General features: G+C 39.7%; 1 protein-coding gene across 3 annotated transcripts; it reads left to right on the top strand.

Moving 5' to 3' along the window:
* The first annotated feature begins 783 nt into the window (after nt 1–783).
* Nucleotides 784–21,733, top strand: LOC129811651 (guanine nucleotide-binding protein G(q) subunit alpha-like). Of its 3 annotated transcripts, none has more exons than XM_055863133.1 (8): nt 784–1,059; nt 1,433–1,610; nt 2,599–2,783; nt 3,521–3,675; nt 4,001–4,129; nt 4,394–4,523; nt 14,760–14,811; nt 14,966–15,211. In XM_055863133.1, exons 1-7 carry the CDS (start codon nt 997–999, stop codon nt 14,784–14,786), a joined length of 867 nt encoding a protein of 288 aa, XP_055719108.1. In that variant the 5' UTR covers nt 784–996; the 3' UTR covers nt 14,787–14,811; nt 14,966–15,211. The 3 variants fall into 3 exon arrangements, with proteins under 3 accessions (XP_055719108.1, XP_055719099.1, XP_055719097.1); XM_055863122.1 differs by lacking the exons at nt 14,760–14,811; nt 14,966–15,211 and adding exons at nt 15,218–15,371; nt 19,695–21,733 and having other exon boundaries at nt 785–1,059; XM_055863124.1 differs by having other exon boundaries at nt 14,760–15,211.
* Nucleotides 21,734–22,376: the final 643 nt, after the last annotated feature.

Genomic DNA, 22,376 nt, shown 5'->3' with positions numbered 1-22,376 from the left:
AAGTATATTTAAAACCAAATAATTGTTTTGACTGAGGTAGTGTTTTACTGTGTTACTTTAAGTTTTGAGTAATTTTCTATTAAGGTATATTTACTTTTACTCAAGTATGACAATTGTGTACTTTCTCCACCACTGTTCCTTTAAATTAAGACTGAGACAATCAGGTTAGTGGAGTTCCTTAGTAATTAGTGACCTTAATTTATCAATGAAGTACAGGGGAGGAGCGAAAACCTCAGACACTCGGCCCTCCGTGGTGTTCCTAATTTTTGGTATACTGTAGTCAATAACATGTAATAACACATTTAAAATTTGTGAAATTAGCCTCTATATTCTTCAATTCAAGATATGTTAAGTGTTTATTTAAGTAGTGAACTGCCCACCCTTTTTATGTGCCACCGGACAGTTGTTTCATTACAATGTAACATATTGAGCGACATGCCTTCATGATCCTTTCCCATCTAAACACACCCTCTCCTAACGTCACATGGTTCGGGGCTTGAGTTACGCCAGCACAACACGACAGCAGCTGGCAGCAATAATGGCTAGAATTGTGTGAAAATAAGAGTCCTCAACATCGAGAGACACTGTCCGACACACCCCATTCATGGGCCCACACTTTTTATGTTGGTGAAAATTATTAAGATGTTGAATAATGATGAAGAGAAAAACGTAAATAAAGGCAAGGATGAGTGATGTTGAAGAAGCATGACAAAAGGGTGGATGAATATGAAGAAAATGTTTTACTGTGTAGAGCACTTTTATTTTTATGGCTCCTTGCCTTTTTACTGCTAGGGTAACATAGGGTCCAGTCAGAGTACACTGTATTCTGTACCTAATGAAATTACAGATGGGACAAGCAAAGGGGACAATAGAAAAAATATAACAACGTTAAGCAAAGCATCTTCAATGAAGACAAATTCAAAACGAACATATTGTGGTATGGGACTATTTTTTGTAACTCCTGTGGAATAATGGAATTTCGTTTTTTATAAATTTATGGTGATATGGAGTAAAAGTCCGCCATATTCACTCACCACACCCGGAGTTCAACTATTGGAGGTAAAGATTTGCTTTTCTGTTTACATGTTGGTATTTCATTATTCATTCTCCCAACGGATTGGCTCCTATTGCATTTCGTAATGGGACCGTAGTTTACATAAATATAAAATAACAAGTGGTCTATTTATGTTTCTGCCAAAGGTTCAATCAGTTTCTGGGAATTGTATTCGCATTATTACGCTTGGCTTTTACTGTGGACTCTAGAGTGTAGGCTATGCATTGCACTGTAGATAGAGAATTCAGTCAGTGCTGAGGGAGGACATTTATTTTAGTTAAATATAACCATTTATTTAACAAAGTGACAATGTTTTTCACCATAACAATTTTTTTAATTTTTTTAATTTTATTTATTTTTTTTCACTTTGGAATATAGGCCTACCTCCTCGACCCAAAAGTAAGTGTTATCAAGAGAGTCATGACTTTGGGCTCCGTAGGGGCCTGTTGCCTCAGCGAAGAGGGAAAGGAGGCTCGACGGATCAACGACGAGATCGAAAGACAGCTTCGCCGAGACAAGAAAGACTCGCGTCGCGAGTTTAAGCTGTTGCTTCTCGGTAAACCAACGATCACAGTTCTAATTACCACTCAAAGCACTAATATGACATTGTATCATTATTTGAAACATGTTCATTATAATACTGACTCTATCAGTGTACATTGTATCTGTTATTTCAATGCACATGCCTATTAAAAAAAACATATTGCCTGGCAATTTGAATTTATTTGAGATATTGCCAAGAAAACAATGTTTCAGAGGCTTGTGGGAGGAGCTGTAGGAGGAGGGGTTCATTGTAATGGCTGGAATGGAATATTTGGAAAGTTATCAAACACATCAGACATATGGAAACCACATGTTTGACTCATTTCCATCTATTCCATTCCAGCCATTACAATGAGCCTGTCCTCATGTAGCTCCTCCCACCAGGCTAATCTGTTATGTTTATTGTAGTGTAATGTCTTTGGTACTCTGTGATGTTTATATAACTTAAATATGTAGAATCATTTCTTAAGTTCACACATCCAGCTCACAACTGTCACCCTGCTGGGAGCAAAATAAGTTATAACTCAAGGAAAGAATTTTGACAGCAATCAGACTCGTGTAGTTTGTTAGGTGACTAAGGAAGGGTTACCATTGCTACTATAAACGTTAGGTTGTTTAATTGCATAGGGGCCACATTTCTTAGAAATCAATCAATTCTTGTCATGGATCACTGTCCATTTAGGTTCGGAGATCAGAAATATTTTCCTGTGACAGATACAACACACAATAGACCACACCCCTGAAACTGTTGTATCAACATTCCATGGCCAAAACAAAGTGCTACTCTTCAGTAGCAGGTGAAAAATTGTATTTCAATCAAAATGTTTGGGTAACTCAGCAATAGTTTAATCTACATTTCATGTGTTCATCAAATTGACAATATAAAAATGACACTCTATTATAAGCCTAAAATGTGCATTGGCTTTCATCAGCAGTGGCAGGCTACTGTGTGGGTAATTTAAAAGTCAAACAGAGTTCATCTCTGAGCTTTTTCTCCCCAGGGACTGGTGAGAGTGGGAAGAGTACCTTCATCAAGCAGATGAGGATCATCCATGGGACGGGCTACTCCGAGGAGGACAAGCGAGGCTTCACCAAGCTGGTGTACCAGAACATCTTCACTGCCATGCAGTCCATGATCCACGCTATGGAGACCCTTCAGATCCCTTATAAGTGTGAAGACAACCAGGTGACCCTTCTGTTGTTCCATTTATACCCACTTTGCCTGTTTTTTTGCCAACATTTTGTGTTGGCACACACACATTTATTTTTTTTGCACCATAATTTGTTTTATATACTTGAGTTTTTCCAGGCCTTGACACCACTCTGGAAAAACTCTGGGCTTTAGCCTCTGGGCTCTAGCCTCTAGGCTAGAAGCTTTTCATTGTCAGAAAAACCTCCGGACCTGGCTACGCCCATGTTTGTACAGATCTTTTATTTGTTTCTACAGTCTCTGAGGCTCAGTGAGGATTGTAGTAAAGGATCAGGTGATGTCGTTATGATATCTGTAACTTTGTTTACTTTCTGCCTATTTGATGATGACATTAGTTACTGAGCAGGATGACAGACTGAAGGTCTTGTAAAAGGTACACATGTGGTTGACAGTTGGCACACATGTAAAGTAGGGCAACTCCTGGGACCAATATGCCACAAGAGAGACAAAATGACGTTGCTTAATCACATAGCTCTCTATCCCTTACCTTAAAGCCACCATATGGGGCCTAGTAATCATACAAATTCACTACCTCACAGCTATGTGCTAACTGCTACGCACTAACACACATTTAAATTCTAGATAGGTCTGATGCCAAGCTAACACAATCCTTTGGCTTCCATTTACAATAAACATGATCACTCAGACAAATGCCTCTATAGGTCTCTTATGTAATGATCTCTTTCCCCTTCTCTTTCTCTCTCCTATTTCAGGGTCATGCAAATATTGTCATTGAAGTGGACGTAGAGAAGGTCACAATGTTTACAAATCCGTACGTTGACGCCATTAAGAGTCTATGGAATGACTCAGGGATCCAGGAATGCTACGATAGGAAGAGGGAATACCAGCTCTCAGACTCTGCCAAATAGTGAGTAAACCAATACCAAACCTCTAGTTTAGACTGCCAAATAGTGAGTGGACACAGACCAGTGACTACTCCCCACACTCTTCCCAAATAGTTTCCACTGTGTCCAATGCCAGTTACATCTCAGGCATAAAAGGCTGTGCAGATTCAGGTAAACAATAACGCGATCCAATGGCCAGATTGATTGCTATTGTGATGGTCGGGGGAAAGATCTGTATCTTATGATTTCTGTGTTTTTCTGAGAAGTGATCTAATGAGTAACAGAACTGTTAACACGATGATAATAATAATAATAATAAATAACCCCATTTCTCTCATGCCCTTTCAGCTACTTGAATGCACTGGACCGTATAGCTGAGTCATCTTATGTGCCGACCCAGCAAGATGTGCTCAGGGTCAGGGTCCCTACCACAGGCATCATAGAGTACCCCTTTGACCTCCAGAGTGTGGTCTTCAGGTAAACATCCACATAGCCTACTATTCCATCCCTGTCTGCTGAACACAATTGATCAGATGATCCTAGAAAAGTAAATGGTATTAAAAGACTCCATTTTGAATTATTTAAATACAAATTGATGTTTCTCCATCTCCATGCTTTTCGGTACAGTACATATTGATGTTAATGTAATAACTCATCATAACCCATTAGAACTCTGTGTTCTCTATACCTGCCTGTTGAGAGTTGCCCTCAAACCTCATGGTGCTGTGCTGGTGTTCTCAGGATGGTGGATGTAGGTGGCCAGAGGTCCGAGAGGCGGAAATGGATCCACTGCTTTGAGAATGTCACCTCCATCATGTTCCTGGTGGCTCTCAGTGAATATGACCAGGTCCTGGTAGAATCTGACAATGAGGTGAGTTTGGCCATTGCGCTTTCAACAGTCCAAAGCATGATGGTGCTCTTAGAGGACATGGTGCTCTTAAAATCCACAGCAGCCATGTTGGCGCCTCCTGGACAATACTGACCAATGACAATCCGCTGAATATTGACAATTCTAAACCGAGCTACCTAACTGAGCTGCTTGAACTTATGAATGGATTGATTGAATGCTAGAGGCAGAGATACATGGCATTGTACTAGAAAGTTGGCCAAACTCTCTCCCTCTTGCTATCTCTGTATGACTGGATCTCTGCTAGTGGAGTAGAGGATCCACAAGAGAGATAATCACCTAGTCAATCCGAACACAGAGGCACATTGTTCCAGCGCTAAATGTTGAATCAGCCCAAACCAGTTATGTGAAGATGACCCAGATTTTCCCGGAGCCCAACGCCTGTCTGCCTCAGCTGATATCCATTCACACTCCGTCATAGGGTTGGAGTTAGACTTCGCCTGCGCCCAGATCTGTACTTTAGCCAAACCCTCTGATTATTGTTGTATGACAACTCCTATACTCATAGGAGTTGGCTAAATGCACGTACAGATCTGGGACCAGGCTACGTGTTCTCAGAGAAAAATAAGGAGAATACCCCACACACTGTTTGAATGCTCCCAAAGTTTTAATAGGAACACTCACATTTGTTTTGTAACGCACATGCTACATTTGAACTGGACTTTGACCAGCTCAGGGGTTGTGCTTAGTGTTCACCTGCAGGGGGAGCCCTTCAGTCACTGTAATGATTCTTGGAACAAACACAAGGGCTGTTTTTTCTACAGTATTTGCATCATGCACAATCACTGCAAAGTAATCGTCCACACTGACTGTGTAGAACACTGGGTCCAGCAGCACAACGACAGTCACCAACACTCTGGGTAACATGAAAACAGCCTAACCAGCTCTGCTAGGGCGAGTAAATGGTCAGAGTGAGGTGTTCTCTCATTTGTGTCTGGAAGTAGCTAGTAAGCTAGCCAACATTAGCCAGTTAGCTTGGATGCTTGACTGCTGTTGTGAGGTCAGAATATGGAGACAGATATTTGCCAAAAGGTTGAACGTATGTTTCGTTAGGATCATAAGAAAAGCCATGCGTGAAAAAGGAAACATAAACTTTAAAATAGATCTGTAAACGTGTTACGACTGTGATTTAACATTTACACGTTCAAATTTTACTTTACGTCTCCCTTTACTCAGTTACAAATATTTTTTATGGGTACAAACTTTTGTCAGTAATGTGGCATCAGCAAAGGACATGAACCGAATGTAGCTAGTCAATCAAGCAACTTTAGCCCAGACGTTAGGGTTTGCAGCTTCCGGTTTCATTTCCAAAATAAAAGTCTAGAGCTTGTTTTAGAACTGCATTCAATAACAACGTTATATCAGTAGATGGCGTAGTATAGGCTTGGGCCTTCAGCAAATGACTTGTGATAAAGACACAGAAGAGCCTTGTCTAGAATAACCGCCTGAGATGCAAAATAGAAAGTATATATGATTTATGCTAGGCCTATTCCACTATATAAATATGCCATGCTGTTCTGTGTTATTTAATAGCCATATAATTGCATAATTTATTTTTATAGCCTCGTGGGGATATTGTGGTGATCATGTAACCTAATGAATCACACTTTTTCCAGTATTTGGCAGCACGGACTGTAGGCCTTATATTAGGCATTTTGAGTGTTGTATTTGTGAATTCCACTCTGCATGTAGGCTTGTTATAGCCATTTGCATTGCACAACCCCATCACACAGAGGTTATATCCATATCAATAAATAAAGTCTTTGCTATAACCTGTCCAGAGCGAAATAGCCAAGGAGTCCCAAATGGTCAAGACTATCTATATGTAACGGGGGAACGGGAGAATTGAGATAATTTTGAATACACATGGATTTCAATAAACAAACGGAAAAGACTGTTCTATTCTCTTTGATTTAGTTCCTATTGCAACTCAGACAAATTACTGAATGGATGAAATACTGACTGACTGAAATGAATGAAGGATGAATTAAATGTTCAAATATGTTGGAATGACGAGTGCTACCCATCATGCATGCTCTGTAATTTATTTGGCTAGTAGGCATATAGGCCTACATTAGGGTATAATGACTCTATGGCTGAATGCCTCCAGAAGGGCATCTTCTGAGGTTTAGCGGTGCTTTTCTGAAGGTGCGTGGTGCTGCATGGAGATCACAAGCTCTTCAACTGGGCAGCAGTGTTGTGATGGAGGGAATAGACTATAAGGAGACTACCTAAAACCATTGCAACAGAGTTATTGTAAAGTGTAGGAAAAAGCTTATGCCAGACTTAGCCTACGTTTAACCTCTCCCTTGTTCATTTCAAAGTACATACAGTGCAGTCGGGAAGTATTCAGACCTCTTCACTTTTTCCACATTTTGTTACGTTACAGCCTTATTCTAAAATGGCCAATACCATCCCTACGTAAATTATGGTGCTGGCAGCATCATGCTGTGGGGATGTTTTTCAGTGGCAGGGACTGGGAGACTAGTCAGGATCGAGGGAAAGAAGAACGGAGCAAAGTACAGAGAGATTCTTGATGAAAACCTGCTCCAGAGCGCTCAGGACCTCAGACTTGGGTGAAGGTTCACCTTCCAACAGGACAATGACCCTAAGCACATAGCCAAGACAACGCAGGAGTGGCTTTGGGACAAGTCTCTGAATGTCCTTGAGTGGCCCAGCCAGAGCCCGGACTTGAACTCGATCGAACATCTCTGGAGAGATGTGAAAATAGCTGTGCAGCGACGCTCCCCATCCAACCTGACAGAGCTTGAGAGGATCTGCAGAGAAGAATGGGAGAAACTCCCCAAATAAAAGCATATGCCAAGCTTGTAGCGTCATACCCAAGAAGACTTGAGGCTGTAATCGCTGCCAAAGATGTTTCAACAAAGTACTAGTTAAAAGGGTCTGAATACTTATGTAAATGTGATATTTCATTTTTATGGCATTGCAAAAATGGCTAAAAACCTGATTCTGCTTTGTCTTTATAGTGTATTGTGTTGAGATTGATGAAGGAGGAAAACGAGTTAATCCATTTTAGAATAAGGCTGTAACGTGGAAAAAATTAAGGGGTCTGAATACTTTCCGAGTGAACTGTATGTTCATGACCCGATTCATATAAATCATGTCCAATTATTTTAAATGTATATTAAACCCTTCTACAGAATATGCTTTAGCAAGATTTTGAGTGGCAAAAACTCCAGTGGTCATACATAATTCATAGATTCACCAAGCATCTATTCTTGTTCTACGTTTCATTATTCCTGGTAGATACTACTGGTTATGATTCATTATTCCTGGTAGATACTACTGGTTATGATTGCAGACAGAGTCCAGAGAATGGGATGGTGCAATATTGAATTAGTCATACTTTGATAAGGTGTATGCATGGGGATGTCCACGTCACCCAGAGATATGCCCATGCTGTACAGATACACCTGGCGGACTGAAACGTCACTGTTGTAGGCATAATACAGCTAGTATTATCTAGACTCACGCTGGCAAACAAATCCATTACATTAGCTACCTAAATGGGAAGTAAACTCAACTGAGGTGTAATAGAGAATGGAGACTTTTAACTTGAAGACGTGCAGGATACGTCTTTCCGGTCTCCCTGACTGCCGTTGTTTTTATACTGTGTTATGCTTGTTTGTGTAGCACTCCTCACAGGCTGTTTGGTGTACGTTTTTGTTTTTGGTGAGATGAAATTGCCAAAACTCTGAAAGGTATTATTGTATGTCAGAATTGCAAAACAAGATCTGTTCAAAAAATGTTTTTTAGAGGGTAGATCAGCTTCAATATTTGTATTTGTATTTATTATGGATTCCCATTAGCTGCTGCCAAGGCAGCTCTTCCTTGGGTCCAGCAAAATTAAGGCAGTTTATACGATTTTATAAACATTACAATACATTCACAGACTGTGTGCTCTCAGTCCCCTACTTACATTTACATTTACATTTTAGTCATTTAGCAGACGCTCTTATCCAGAGCGACTTACAGTAGAGTGCATACATTTTATTACATTTTTTTACATTTCATTACATTTTACATACTGAGACAAGGATATCCCTACCGGCCAAACCCTCCCTAACCCGGACGACGCTATGCCAATTGTGCGTCGCCCCACGGACCTCCCGGTTGCGGCCGGCTGCGACAGAGCCTGGGCGCGAACCCAGAGACTCTGGTGGCGCAGCTAGCACTGCGATGCAGTGCCCTAGACCACTGCGCCACCCGGGAGGCACATACTTCACCACTACCACATATATACAGTACCAAATCCATGTGTACGTGTGTGTATAGTAAGTATGTTATCGTGTGTGTGTGTGTGCATGTGCATGTTCCATCAGGTGTTTTTTTAATCAGTTTTTTAAATCTAATTTTACTGCTTGAATGAGTTACTTGATATGGAATAGAGTTCCATGTAGTCAGCTTAATGTGGTACTGTGCGCCTTCCATAGTCTGTTCTGGACTTGGGGACTGTGAAGAGACCTCTTGTGGCATGTATTGTGGGATATGCATGGGTGTCTGAGCTGTGCCCCAGTAGTTCAAAAAGACAGTATGTGCATTCAACATGTCAACACTTCTCATAAATACAAGCAGTGATGAAGTCAATCTCTCCTCCACTTTGAGCCAGATGATATTGACATGCATATAATTAATATTAGCTCTGTGTGTAGATCCAAGGGCCAGCCGTGCTGCCTTGTTCTGAGCCAATTGTAATTTTCCTAAGTCTCTGTTTGTGGCACCTGACCACACGATTGAACAGTAGTCCAGGCGCAACAAAACTAGGGCCTGTAGGACCTGCCTTGTTGACAGTGCTGTCAAGAAGGTAGAGCAGCGCCTTATCATGGACATACTTCTCCCCATTGATACTGTTGTATCAATATGTTTTCACCATGATAGTTTACAATCCAGGGTAACTCCAAGCAGTTTAGTCACTTCAACTTGCTCAATTGCCACATTATTTATTACAAGATTTAGTTAAGGTTTAGGGTTTAGTGAATGATTTTGTCCCAAATACAATACTTTTAGTTCATAAATATTTAGGACTAACTTATTCCTTGCCACCCACTCTGAAACTAACTGCAACACTTTGTTAAGTGTGCCTAGACAGCTGCCTTGGTGAATTCCTGATTCTACCTGGATTATGTCGGAGAGGCTTCCATTAAAGAACACCGTCTGTGTTCTGTTAGACAGGTCATTCTTTATCCACAATGTAGCATGGGGTGTAAAGCCATAACACAAGTCTTGCCAGCAGCAGACTATGATTGATAATGTCAAAATCCGCAGTGAAGTCTAACAAAACAGCCTCCACAATGTTTTTATCATAAATTTCTCTCAGCCAATCATAAGTAATTTGTGTAAGTGCTGTGCTTGTTGAATGTCCTTCTCTAAAAGCATGCTGAAAGTTTGTTGTCAATTTGTTTACTGTAAAATAGCATTGTATCTAGTCAAACACATTTTTTTCCAAAAGTTTACTACGGGTTGGTAACAGGCTGATTGGTCGACTATTTGAGCCAGTAAAGGGGGCTTTAATGTTCTTAGGTAGCGGAATGACTTTTGCTTCCCTCCAAGCCTGGGGGTACACACCTTCTAGTAGGTTTAAATTGAAAATATAGCAAATAGGAGTGGAAATATCGTCCGCTATTATCCTCAGTAATTTTCCATCCAAGTTGTCAGACCCGGGTGGACTGTCATTGTTGATAGACAACAATAATTTTTTCACCTCTTCCACACTAACTTTACGGAATTTAAAATTACAATGCTTGTCTTTCATTATTTGGTCAGAAATACTTGGATGTGTAGTGTCAGCATTTGTTGTTGGCATGTCATGCTAATCTTGCCAATCTTGCCAATGAAAAAATAATTAAAGTAGTTGGCAATATCAGTGAGTTTTGTTATGAATGAGCCATCTGATTCAATGAATGATGGAGCAGAGTCTGCCTTGTTTCCCAGATTTTAATTTAAGGCGCTCCAAAGCTTTTTACTATCATTCATCTTTGTTTCATAGTGTAGTTTCTTCTTATTTTTATTCAGTTTAGTCACATGATTTCTCAATTTTCAATAAATTTACCAATCGGTTGTGCAGCCAGACTTATTTGCCATTCCTTTTGCCTCATCCCTCTCAGCCATAACTTTTTAAATTCCTCATCAATCCACCGGGATTTAACAGTTTTTACAATCATTTTCTTAAAGGGTGCATGCTTATTAGCAACTGGAATAAGCAATTTCATAAATGTGTCAAGTGGAGTGTCTGTTTGCTCCTCATTACACACCACAGACCAACATATATTCTTTACATCAATAACATAGGAATCACTACAAAACTTATTGTATGACCTCTTATACACTATATTAGGCCCATCCTTTGGAACTTTTTTTTTATATTGTAATCACCACATCTGATGGATCTGGATACTGCTTTCAAGCTAATTCCTGCAGCATTAGTAAAGATCTGATCAATACATGTTGATGATTTCATTCCTATGCTGTTTTTAACTACCCTGGTAAGTTGACTGATAACCTAAATCAGTTTTAAGCTTTTTCTTGAGTGGGCAGCTTGATGAAAGATGGTCAATATATGAATCACCCAGAAAATATACCTCTCTGTTAATTTCACATACAGTGGCAAGAAAAGGTATGTGAACCCTTAGGAATTACCTGGATTTCTGCATAAGTTTGTCATGAACAATAGACAAACACAGTCTGCTTAAAGTAATAACACACAAACAAGTATACGTTTCCTATCTTTATTGAACACACCGTGTAAACATTCACAGTACAGGGTGGGAAAACTGTGAACCCTTGGATTTAATAACTGGTTGACCCTCCTTTGGCTGCAATAACCTCAACCAAACGTTTTCTGTAGTTGCGGATCAGACCTGTACAACAGTCAGGAGGAATTTTGGACCATTCCTCTTTTACAAAACTGTTTCAGTTCATCAATATTCTTGGGATATCTGGTGTGAACCGCTCTCGAGGTCATGCCACAGCATCTCAATCGGGTTGAGATCAGGACTGACTGGGCTGCTCTAACCAACATCTCGAATCTCGTCTCATTGATTGGACTCCAGGTTAGCTGACATCTGACTTCAATTATCTTTTGGAGAAGTCATTAGCCTAGGGGTTCACATACTTTTTCCAACCTACACTGTGAGTGTTTAAATTATGTATTCAATATAGACAGGGAAAATACAATAATTTGTGTGTTATTAGTTAAAGCACACTGTGTTTGTCTATTGTTGTGACTTAGAGGAAGATCAGTTCACATGTTTTTACCAATTTATGTGGAAATCCAAGTAATTCCAAAGGGTTCACATACTTTTTCTTGCAACTGTACATTATCAAGCATTTCACACATGCTATCCAGATACTGACTGTTAGCACTTGGTGGTTTATAGCAGCGTCCCACAAGAATGGGCTTTAGGTGAGGCAGATGAACCTGTAGCCATATTACTTCCAATTGTATTTTACATGATATCCTCTTTAAGCTTTACAGGAATGTGGTTCTGAATAAAACCGCATCACCTCCACCACTGGCATTTGTCTTTTCTGTAAATATTATAATCTTGTATTGCTTCCACTGTATCAAAGGTATTATCTACAGTTGAAGTCGGAAGTTTACATATACCTTAGCCAAATACATTTAAGCTTAGTTCTTCACAATTCCTGACATTTAATCCCAGTAAAAATTCCCTGTCTTAGGTCACCACTTTATTTTAAGAATGTGAAATATCAGAGTAATAGTAGAGAGAATGATTTATTTCAGCTTTTATTTCTTTCATCACATTCCCAGTGGGTCAGAAGTTTACATACACTCAATTAGTATTTGGTAGCATTGCCTTTAAATTGTTTAACTTGGGTCAAATGTTTCGGGTAGCCTTCCACAAGCTTCCCACAATATGTTGGGTGAATTTTGGCCCATTCCTCCTGACAGAGCTGGTGTAACTGAGTTAGGTTTGTAGGCCTCCTTGCTCGGACACACTTTTTCAGTTCTGCCCACACATTTTCTATGGGATTGAAGTCAGGGCTTTGTGATGGCCACTCCAATACCTTGACTTTGTTGTCCTTAAGCCATTTTGCCACAACTTTGGAAGTATGCTTGTGGTCATTGTCCATTTGGAAGACCCATTTGCGACCAAGCTTTAACTTCCTGACTGATGTCTTGAGATGTTGCTTCAATATATCCACATCATTTTCCTTTCTCATGATGCCATCTATTTTCTGAAGTGCACCAATCCCTCCTGCAGCAAAACACCCCCACAACATGATGCTGCCACCCCCGTGCTTCACGATTGGGATGGTGTTTTTCGGCTTGCAAGCGTCACCCTCTTTCCTCCAAACATAACGATGGTCATTTTGGCCAAACAGTTATATTTTTGTTTGATCAGACCAGAGGACATTTCTCTAAAAAGTACGATCTTTGTCCCCATGTGCAGTTGCAAACCGTAGTCTGTCTTTTTTATGGCGGTTTTGGAGCTGTGGCTTCTTCCTTGCTGAGCGGCCTTTCAGGTTATGTTTTGTACCTGTTTCCTCCAGCATCTTCACAAGGTCCTTTGCTGTTCTGGGATTGATTTCCACTTTTCGCACCAAAGTACGTTCCACAGGTACACCTCCAATTGACTCAAATGATGTGAATTAGCCTATCAGAAGCTTCTAAAGCCATGACATCATTTTCTGGAATTTTCCAAGCTGTTGTTAAAAGCACAGTCAATTTAGTGTATGTAAACTTCTGACTCACTGGAATTGTGATACAGTGAATTATAAGTGAAATAATCTGTCTGTAAACAATTGTTGGAAATATTACTTGTGTCATGCACAAAGTAGATGTCCTAACCGACTTGCCAAAACTATAGTATGTTAACAAGAAATTTGTGGAGTGGTTGAAAAACGTGTTTTAATGACTCCACACTAAGTCTATATATATATATATAATTGGAAGTGATGCAGACAATTACATTGATGGAAGCTACAATCCATATGCAATATTAAAACGAATCTACCCCTAAAAATAAATACAACATTTACCTCTGTCCAGTGTCTGTGTTCAAACTAGACACTCTAATATATTATATTACACTTGATCTTTGTTGAATAAGTTCCTCCATATCTTTTTGTTTTTCCTCTAACTTATTCTGAGCCTCTATGGTACAGTTTTTATTGCTATCTGTTCTGTTAGATCTTCTATTTCCTTTGTTAGTATGGACACCTTTGACCAAAATTGCTTTTTAGAGATGAGTACTGAATTGCGTGGCCTCTAAAGGAACATTTAAAAGTGTCCTATACAAAAATCATATTTGCTGTACCTATGTTATGTCAAACAAATGCAGTTATAAATTCCTCTGTCCTATTTAAAAACAAGTTATCATCAAATAGGCTTTGATTAAATTTCCAATATCCTCGCCTACGTGGAAATTCAGTAAGAGTAATGTATAAGCCAATTATCTGATGATCCGACTGCATTCTATCCCCTTTCAACACTTTTCTTATGTCTCCACTCAACCCCTCCCTTATATTTCTTTACTATTTGCCATATATTTTTAAACTGCTGTTTCACAAAAGTTTTCCATAGTTTCTACAGATTGTAAATTAAATATTTTTTGTTGTTGCTAAAAGTATTATTATATTATTGATCGATTGACTATGACTTTTCAGATCACCCAGTAGTGCACCCAGTAGTTCTAAAATAGTGCAGTAGTGCAAAACCTAAAATGTTAGTCCGTAATCGTAACATGGTTTTTGAATGTTCACAGTGTTGGATTCGGGCTAAACTTTGACCATTGAGATATTAAAGACATGATAGATCAGACGCATAGTATATAAAGGAGTGAGATCTGGAGAAAGACAGTGGCTGTGGAATGTGCTGGGTGGACGGGAGAGAGTCACGGGAATGCAATAGGTGATACAAGAGGACATCTGTGGATTAGGCGAAGGAGGGGTTGAGGTCAGGATGTCAGGTCAGATCCCCTGAAGGGAGAAATAATAGTTTTAGTATCCTGTTACCCTCTTCCTGTCGAACCATAAGATGTAAGGATTTGAGAGAAAGAGGGGTGTCTAAAGTGGAGTATATATACGAGTGTGTGTATATATATATATATATATATATATATATATATATATATATATATATATATATATATATATATATAAATATATATATATATAAATGTGATGGTGAGAAATGTTTTTTTTGTCTGAAAACAGCTGTGTCGACCCTTTGGGAAGAATTAAACTTGGTCAAGCTTCTCAAGTGTCTGTGAGTTATTTACTCTGAAAAATAAGAACCTAACAACAGATTAAATTTCACGCTTACGTTCATGTTTCAAGCATAGCTTTTCTTACGATCCTAACAATTTACGTATTGGATTTTCTTAGGATCCTAACGATACGTACGTTTAACCTTTTGGTAGGAATCTGGATCCATATCAGAGCGGTTGGATCAACCCTACTCCTCAGCCAGAGCGGACTCCCCAAGAGCGAAACTCTGTGAATTTACGAATGGACAATGACAACGACAACGCTCTGAATTTACGAACGCCCAGAGCGCATTCTGAGCGCACTCTGGCACTCCAGATTGAATTTACGAACATGGAGTTAGAAAAAAAAGAAGGGCAAATACAGTTTGTCTCTTTAACATTGTGTGTTTTTTTTACTTTCCACAGAATCGAATGGAGGAAAGCAAAGCATTGTTCAGGACAATAATAACCTACCCGTGGTTTAAAGATTCCTCAATCATTCTATTCTTGAATAAGATTGACTTAATGCAAGAGAAAATTTTGTTCTCACATCTGGTGGATTACTTCCCTGAATATGATGGTAAGAACTCCTTTTTTTCATGGATTTAATGAAAAAAAGACAAGCTCAATTTACATGGACCAGCTAAATGTGATCATAAACTACCCATGCAAAATGGATTAGCATTCAGTTATCGTGTCAGAGCCGGCATTATGGGCAGGCCTTAGTTGGCCAGTCCAAATAACATATTGATATACTGATCATTTATTTGGCCGAGATGCACGCCGAAAGACGCATCAATCTCAGCAAAAAAAAATACAGTTTTGTTTTAATTTCACCTTTATTTAACCAGGTAGGCTAGTTGAGAACAAGTTCTCATTTACAACTGCGACCTGGCTAAGATAAAGCACAGCAGTTCGACACATACAACAACACAGAGTTACACATGGAATAAACAAACATACAGTCAATAATACAGTAGAAAAAAAAAATCTATATACAGTGAGTGCAAATGAGGTAAGGTAAGGCAATAAATAGGCTATGGTAGCGAAGTAATTACAATATAGCAATTAGACACTGGAATGGTAGATGTGCAGAAGATTAATGTGCAAGTAGAGATACTGGGGTGCAAAGGAGCAAGATAAATAAATAAATACAGTATGGGGATGAGGTAGTTGGATGGGCTGTTTACAGATGGGCTATGTACAGGTGCAGTGATCTGTGAGCTGCTCTGACAGCTGGTGCTTAAAGCTAGTGAAGGAGATATGGGTCTCCAGCTTCAGTGATTTTTGCAGTTCATTCCAGTCATTGGCAGCAGAGAACTGGAAGGAAAGGCGGCAAAATAGCACCCCTCTGTCTCAGTATGTGAAGCCTAGTGGTTAAGAGCGTTTGGCCAGAAACCAAAATGTTGCTGGTTCAAATCCCTGAACTGACTAAGTGACAAATCTGCCGATGTGCAGATGAGCAAGACACTTAACCCTAATTGCATATTTACAGAAGGGGCTTTTCTGTCTACGATACAATGTGGTGCACACTGACAGGGACATAGGCCTATAGGATATGTGAGTGTCAGCTGCAGCTGGATACTATTGGCACCAAAAGAGACCAGGGTTGGTGCTATCATAGTGACACTTCCCTGTAGACTTCATAGGTCAGAATCATACTAGGCTAGGCTACTCCTTTTATGAGAACATTTAGATAAAAAAGTACAATATATGTATATGTACAGTGGGGAGAACAAGTATTTGATACACTGCCGATTTTGCAGGTTTTCCTGCTTACAAAGCATGTAGAGGTCTGTAATTTTTATCAGATGTACACTTCAACTGTGAGAGACGGAATCTAAAACAAAATTCCAGAAAATCACATTTTATGATTTTTAAGTAATTAATTTGCATTTTATTGCATGACATAAGTATTTGAAACACCTACCAACCAGTAAGAATTCCGGCTCTCACAGACCTGTTTGTTTTTCTTTAAGAAGCCCCCCTGTTCTCCACTCATTACCTGTATTAACTGCACCTGTTTGAACTCGTTACTTGTATAAAAGACACCTGTCCACACACTCAATCAAACAGACTCCAACCTCTCCACAATGGCCAAGACCAGAGAGCTGTGTAAGGACATCAGGGATAAAATTGTAGACCTGCACAAGGCTGGGATGGGCTACAGGAGAATAGGCAAGCAGCTTGGTGAGAAGGCAACAACTGTTGGCGCAATTATTAGAAAATGGAAGAAGTTTAAGATGACGGTCAATCACCCTCGGTCTGGGGCTCCATGCAAGATCTCACCTCGTGGGGCATCAATGATCATGAGGGAGGTGAGGGATCAGCCCAGAACTACACGGCAGGACCTGGTCAATGACCTGAAGAGAGCTGGGACCACAGTCTCAAAGAAAACCATTAGTAACACACTACGCCGTCATGGATTAAAATCCTGCAGCGCACGCAAGGTCCCCCTGCTCAAGCCAGCGCATGTCCAGGCCCATCTGAAGTTTGCCAAAAGTTTGCCAAAACTAAACCGCTTAAAAAGGAAAATCAAAACTAATAAATAAAAACAACAAAAACTGATCCCAAATGATCATCCTCTGGATGATCCAGAGGAGGAATGGGAGAAGGTCATGTGGTCTGATGAGACAAAAATAGAGCTTTTTGGTCTAAACTCCACTCGCCGTGTTTGGAGGAAGAAGAAGGATGAGTACAACCCCAAGAACACCATCCCAACTGTGAAGCATGGAGGTGGAAACATCATTCTTTGGGGATGCTTTTTTGCAAAGGGGACAGAACGACTGCCCCGTATTGAGGGGAGGATGGATGGGGCCATGTATCGCGAGATCTTGGCCAACAACCTCCTTCCCTCAGTAAGAGCATTGAAGATGGGTCGTGGCTGGGTCTTCCAGCATGATAACGACCCGAAACACACAGCCAGGGCAACTAAGGAGTGGCTCCGTAAGAAGCATCTCAAGGTCCTGGAGTGGCCTAGCCAGTCTCCAGACCTGAACCCAATAGAAAATCTTTGGAGGGAGCTGAAAGTCTGTATTGCCCAGCGACAGCCCCGAAACCTGAAGGATCTGGAGAAGGTCTGTATGGAGGAGTGGGCCAAAATCCCTGCTGCAGTGTGTGCAAACCTGGTCAAGAACTACAGGAAACGTATGATCTCTGTAATTGCAAACAAAGGTTTCTGTACCAAATATTAAGTTCTGCTTTTCTGACGTATCAAATACTTATGTCATGCAATAAAATGCAAATTAATTACTTAAAAATCATACAATGTGATTTTCTGGATTTTTGTTTTAGATTCCGTCTCTCACAGTTGAAGTGTACCTATGATAAAAATTACAGACCTCTACATGCTTTGTAAGCAGGAAAACCTGCAAAATCGGCAGTGTATCAAATACTTGTTCTCCCTACTGTATATACAGTGCATTCGGAAAGTCTTCAGACCCCTTGATTTTTCCACATTTTGTTACATTACAGCCTTCTTCTAAGCTGTATTAAATACACATTTTCCCTCGTCAATCTACACACAATAACACGTTATAATGACAAAGAGAAAACAGGTTTTCTGAATTTTTTGAAAATGTATTAAAAATAAAAAACAGAAATACCTTATTTACTTAAGTATTCAGACCCTTTGCTATGAGACTCGAAATTGAGCTCAGGTGCATCCTGTTTCCATTGATCATCCTTGAGATGTTCCAAAAATGTATTGGAGTCCACCTGTGGTAAATTCAATTGATTGGACATGATTTGGGGACTCCCGAGTGACGCAGCGGTCTAAGGCACTGCATCTCAGTGCTAGAGGCGTCACTACAGACACCCTGGTTTGAATCTAGGCTGTATTACAACCGGACGTTATTGGGAGTCACATAGGGCTGCGCACAATTGGCCCAGCATCGTCCGGGTTTGGCCGGTGTAGGCCGTCATTGTAAATAAGAATTTGTTCTCAATTGACTTGTCTAGTTACATTTTTTTAAATCAGACTCATTACTTTTTATAATGTTTTACTTTCGTTTATTTGGTAAATATTTTCTTAACTCTTTCTTGAACTGCATTGTTGATCAAGGGGTCTGTGTACTTTCTGAATGCACAGTAACAAATGAACCAGCACTTGCACTTGACCCCCCCCCCCCATGAAGGAGTAGCATCTCATACTTTATTGGGGGTCAGACAACGCCAGATACAGTACATTGGCTACATCTAGTAAGACAGAGGTGGGCTGTTTCGCTTAGATGCTGTTTTGCTCACTCAGATGCTTTCTCCAGTGAGAGAGTTTCAGCCACTTGAGAAAGTTGGCGGGTGAACTGTTCAGATGCTGGAATTATTTGACAAAAGTGTGAAGGTTACCTACTTTTTTAAAGTGATTTGTTTGGCAATCAGATGAAAACATCATGACTGGTTGTGTTCATGCCACATTACACGTTAATATATTTTTACAGTTAAATTACATGTCTTTACTATAAAACCCATTTAAAAACTGTGCTTGTGCTGGTATCATATTACCAGTATACTTTATAGATAAAAACATCCTAAATAAACCATATAAATACAATGCACATCATAAATAAACTATTGTATGTATGTATATGATGCAGCCGTCTAACACCATTTACAAGACCTTGACCCTTATGGCCTGTAATTGATCCTTGGCGGTGCAATTTGTAACCTCTTGGTCCCTGTGGCCACCAAAGGCGATTCACAAACAATCAATGTTCAAACCACAAAGACACACAGTTCCAGTTAAGACAAACACCCTCCCTCTCAGTCCTGCTGGGTCACTATATTGTTCATTTAACCAGAAATGAAACAATATTTAATATATTAGTTTAAATTGATATAGGAGTTAAATTAAATGATGTGCCATTATTTCATGAATCATACAACTAATCATATCTCCTCCTCGCAGGGCCCCAGCGGGACCCACAGGCAGGAAGAGAATTCATCTTGAAGATGTTTGTGGACCTGAATCCAGATTGCGATAAAATCTACTCGCACTTCACCTGTGCCACTGACACGGAGAACATTCGATTTGTCTTTGCCGCCGTCAAGGACTTCATTCTGCAACTGAATCTGAAGGAGTACAACCTGGTTTAAAGGCTCCAGCTGAATCTGAAGTAGTACAACCTGGTTTAAAGGCTCCAGCTGAATCTGAAGTAGTACAACCTGGATTAAAGAATCCAGCTGAATTTTACGGAGTACAACCTGGTTTAAAGACTCCAGCCGACCGCAGTTACAGACTCTTTAATGCAATGTGAAGGAGTACAACCTGGTTTAAAGACTCCAGCCGACCGCAGTTACAGACTCTTTAATGCAATCTACTCCAAAAGCTGCAGAGACCAGGGCCTGGAGCCATAGTACAGATAGACTACTTCAGTATGTCTGGTTGTCTTTCACTACGGTGAAACCCTACAGAGAATTTACATACATGACTGTATTATTTCAACTGTTCACCACTGCATTATTTTTTTGTTTATGGGTATCTTTGATTTTGTTCACGAGGTGCATCGTGATAATGAATATTACTGTGCCTTTTTGAGGAGAGAGGATTCTGGTGTACATTGAGAGTTATTGATAACTCTTTGTAAATCGTTTAAAACACATTATAACAGTGTAAACACACATTTCATCAGATGAGAGTTAAAAAGTGCTTTGATGTGCCTGGTGTCTCTCTGAGGACTGTTGACCGACGGCTCTCTTGTCAAAGAAAGTCTGGTGGACATTTAGATAACTGCTATGAATCACCTCACCTTACATCCTCCAGTGGGTCATAGTCACACTAGTGTTACCCCTATATGCATTTAGCAGGGGTGCACCGCCACTACAAAAAAACTAAAAAATGTAGATGTATAGATGTAGAATAGATGTATGCCCTCCCCACCTCCCGCAGAAGGACCCCATGAAGGCCCCAAACACGGCACAGTCTATAATGTGTTTTTTGTATTGAGACGTGGTTTAAATACATTGTTTACGTATTTAAAATGAGTAGTGATTCTCTGGGTCAGAGGATAGAAGAAACAGTCATAATCATCACCTAGAACACGTAAACTAGCAAACAGGTATTATTTGCACAATTGACACATTTTGTTGTTTTTTCTATTGGTGTATAGCTAAGTGTTGCCAAATTAATATTACCTCTATTGACTGAACACCCTCTACAGAAGGGTGAAATCTGACACTGTACCATCAAATTTCAGCCAAAACGCATTTGACTATCAACACTTTTCAGTTGTGATACTGTACATGTCAACTACCAGTGTTATAAAATAAGCATATTAGCTCCCACTAAACGGTGCATCTTGATACTGTTCCTCATCCAATGAGGGAATGTTATCACATTTACACAAGGTCTATCATTGATCCATAACATCTGCCTTTTGACAGTCCTTTGTATTCTCAGTGGAGATGTACTGTATTGCTTTGGCACAGTTTCAGTTTAGGGAATTTAAACTTTAATGAGTATTATCGAATCAATCTCTGCTTTCAAGATTATTTGTGATAAGGGCTGAAAATGATTCCCCATATGTAGTATATGCCTCCTTGCACTTTGTAAATAAAAACTATACAGTAATTTTCTGTTTTAAGGTCCTGTAAAATGAAAAGTGTTGCAATTGTTACCTGCTGAATGAGAATGTTGGGTCCAATGACCTGCTTTGAACACAGGCATTCATTTCTTGAACTAATTTTTTGAATCATAAATATATGTAATTTGAGAGTAAAAATAAGTACTTACATTTTTATATAAATTAAAGAACTAATCAGAAGGTTTTCTGCACAAGGTTTTCGATTTGTGTCAATCGTCACACACCCTGACGTTATGTGCCATTTTAAAGTCTTGATTGAAAATAAAGCATATATATTTCACATTTATGTCAAATTATCTTCAGAGCAATTTTGTCCATGTTTTCAAATTAGGAGTGACGGAATAAATCATTCCAATTCATGCAACATCCTTCTCCGCACTTTTTTCAGCTACTGTGTATATTTGTGTGGCGATTACCATTACAATCTAAGGCATAGAGTACACCGTAGATGGTGTTGGAAGATTACGCTGCCACTCATTGTTTGTCATGGCATTTAATGTCTGTCTGTCTTTTCCTAGCTGTGAGAGTTTAGCCTCTCAAATCATTTCAGTGATATCCATCTAGTCAAAGACAGACAGCATTGCTGCAGGGATGGATGTCCTGCTGCTGATTTAGAGAATTTTTTTACAGAAGGGGCTTTTCTGTCATGGATACAATGTGATGCACACTGACAGGGACATAGGCCTATAGGATGTGTGGGTGTCAGCTGCAGCTGGATACTATTGGCACCAAAAGAGACCAAGGTGGGTGCTATCATAGTGACACTTTCCTTTAGGCTTCATAGGGCAAGAATCATACTAAGCTAGGCTACTCCTTTATGAGGACATTTAGATAAAAATATCTACTTTATTGAGGATAAATATACTTTCTATACCTGTAATATGTGATTGTCCCACCTAGCTATCTTAAGATGAATGCACTAACTGAGTCACCCTGGATAAGAGTGTGCTAAATGACTAAAATGTAAAATGTAATGAGGTCATTGTTGCACTGTTCAACTGGCAGGC

This window comes from Salvelinus fontinalis, chromosome 2, assembly GCF_029448725.1.
Source record: "Salvelinus fontinalis isolate EN_2023a chromosome 2, ASM2944872v1, whole genome shotgun sequence".
NCBI lineage: Eukaryota > Metazoa > Chordata > Actinopteri > Salmoniformes > Salmonidae > Salvelinus > Salvelinus fontinalis.
This window is presented reverse-complemented; position numbering and strand designations above follow the sequence as displayed.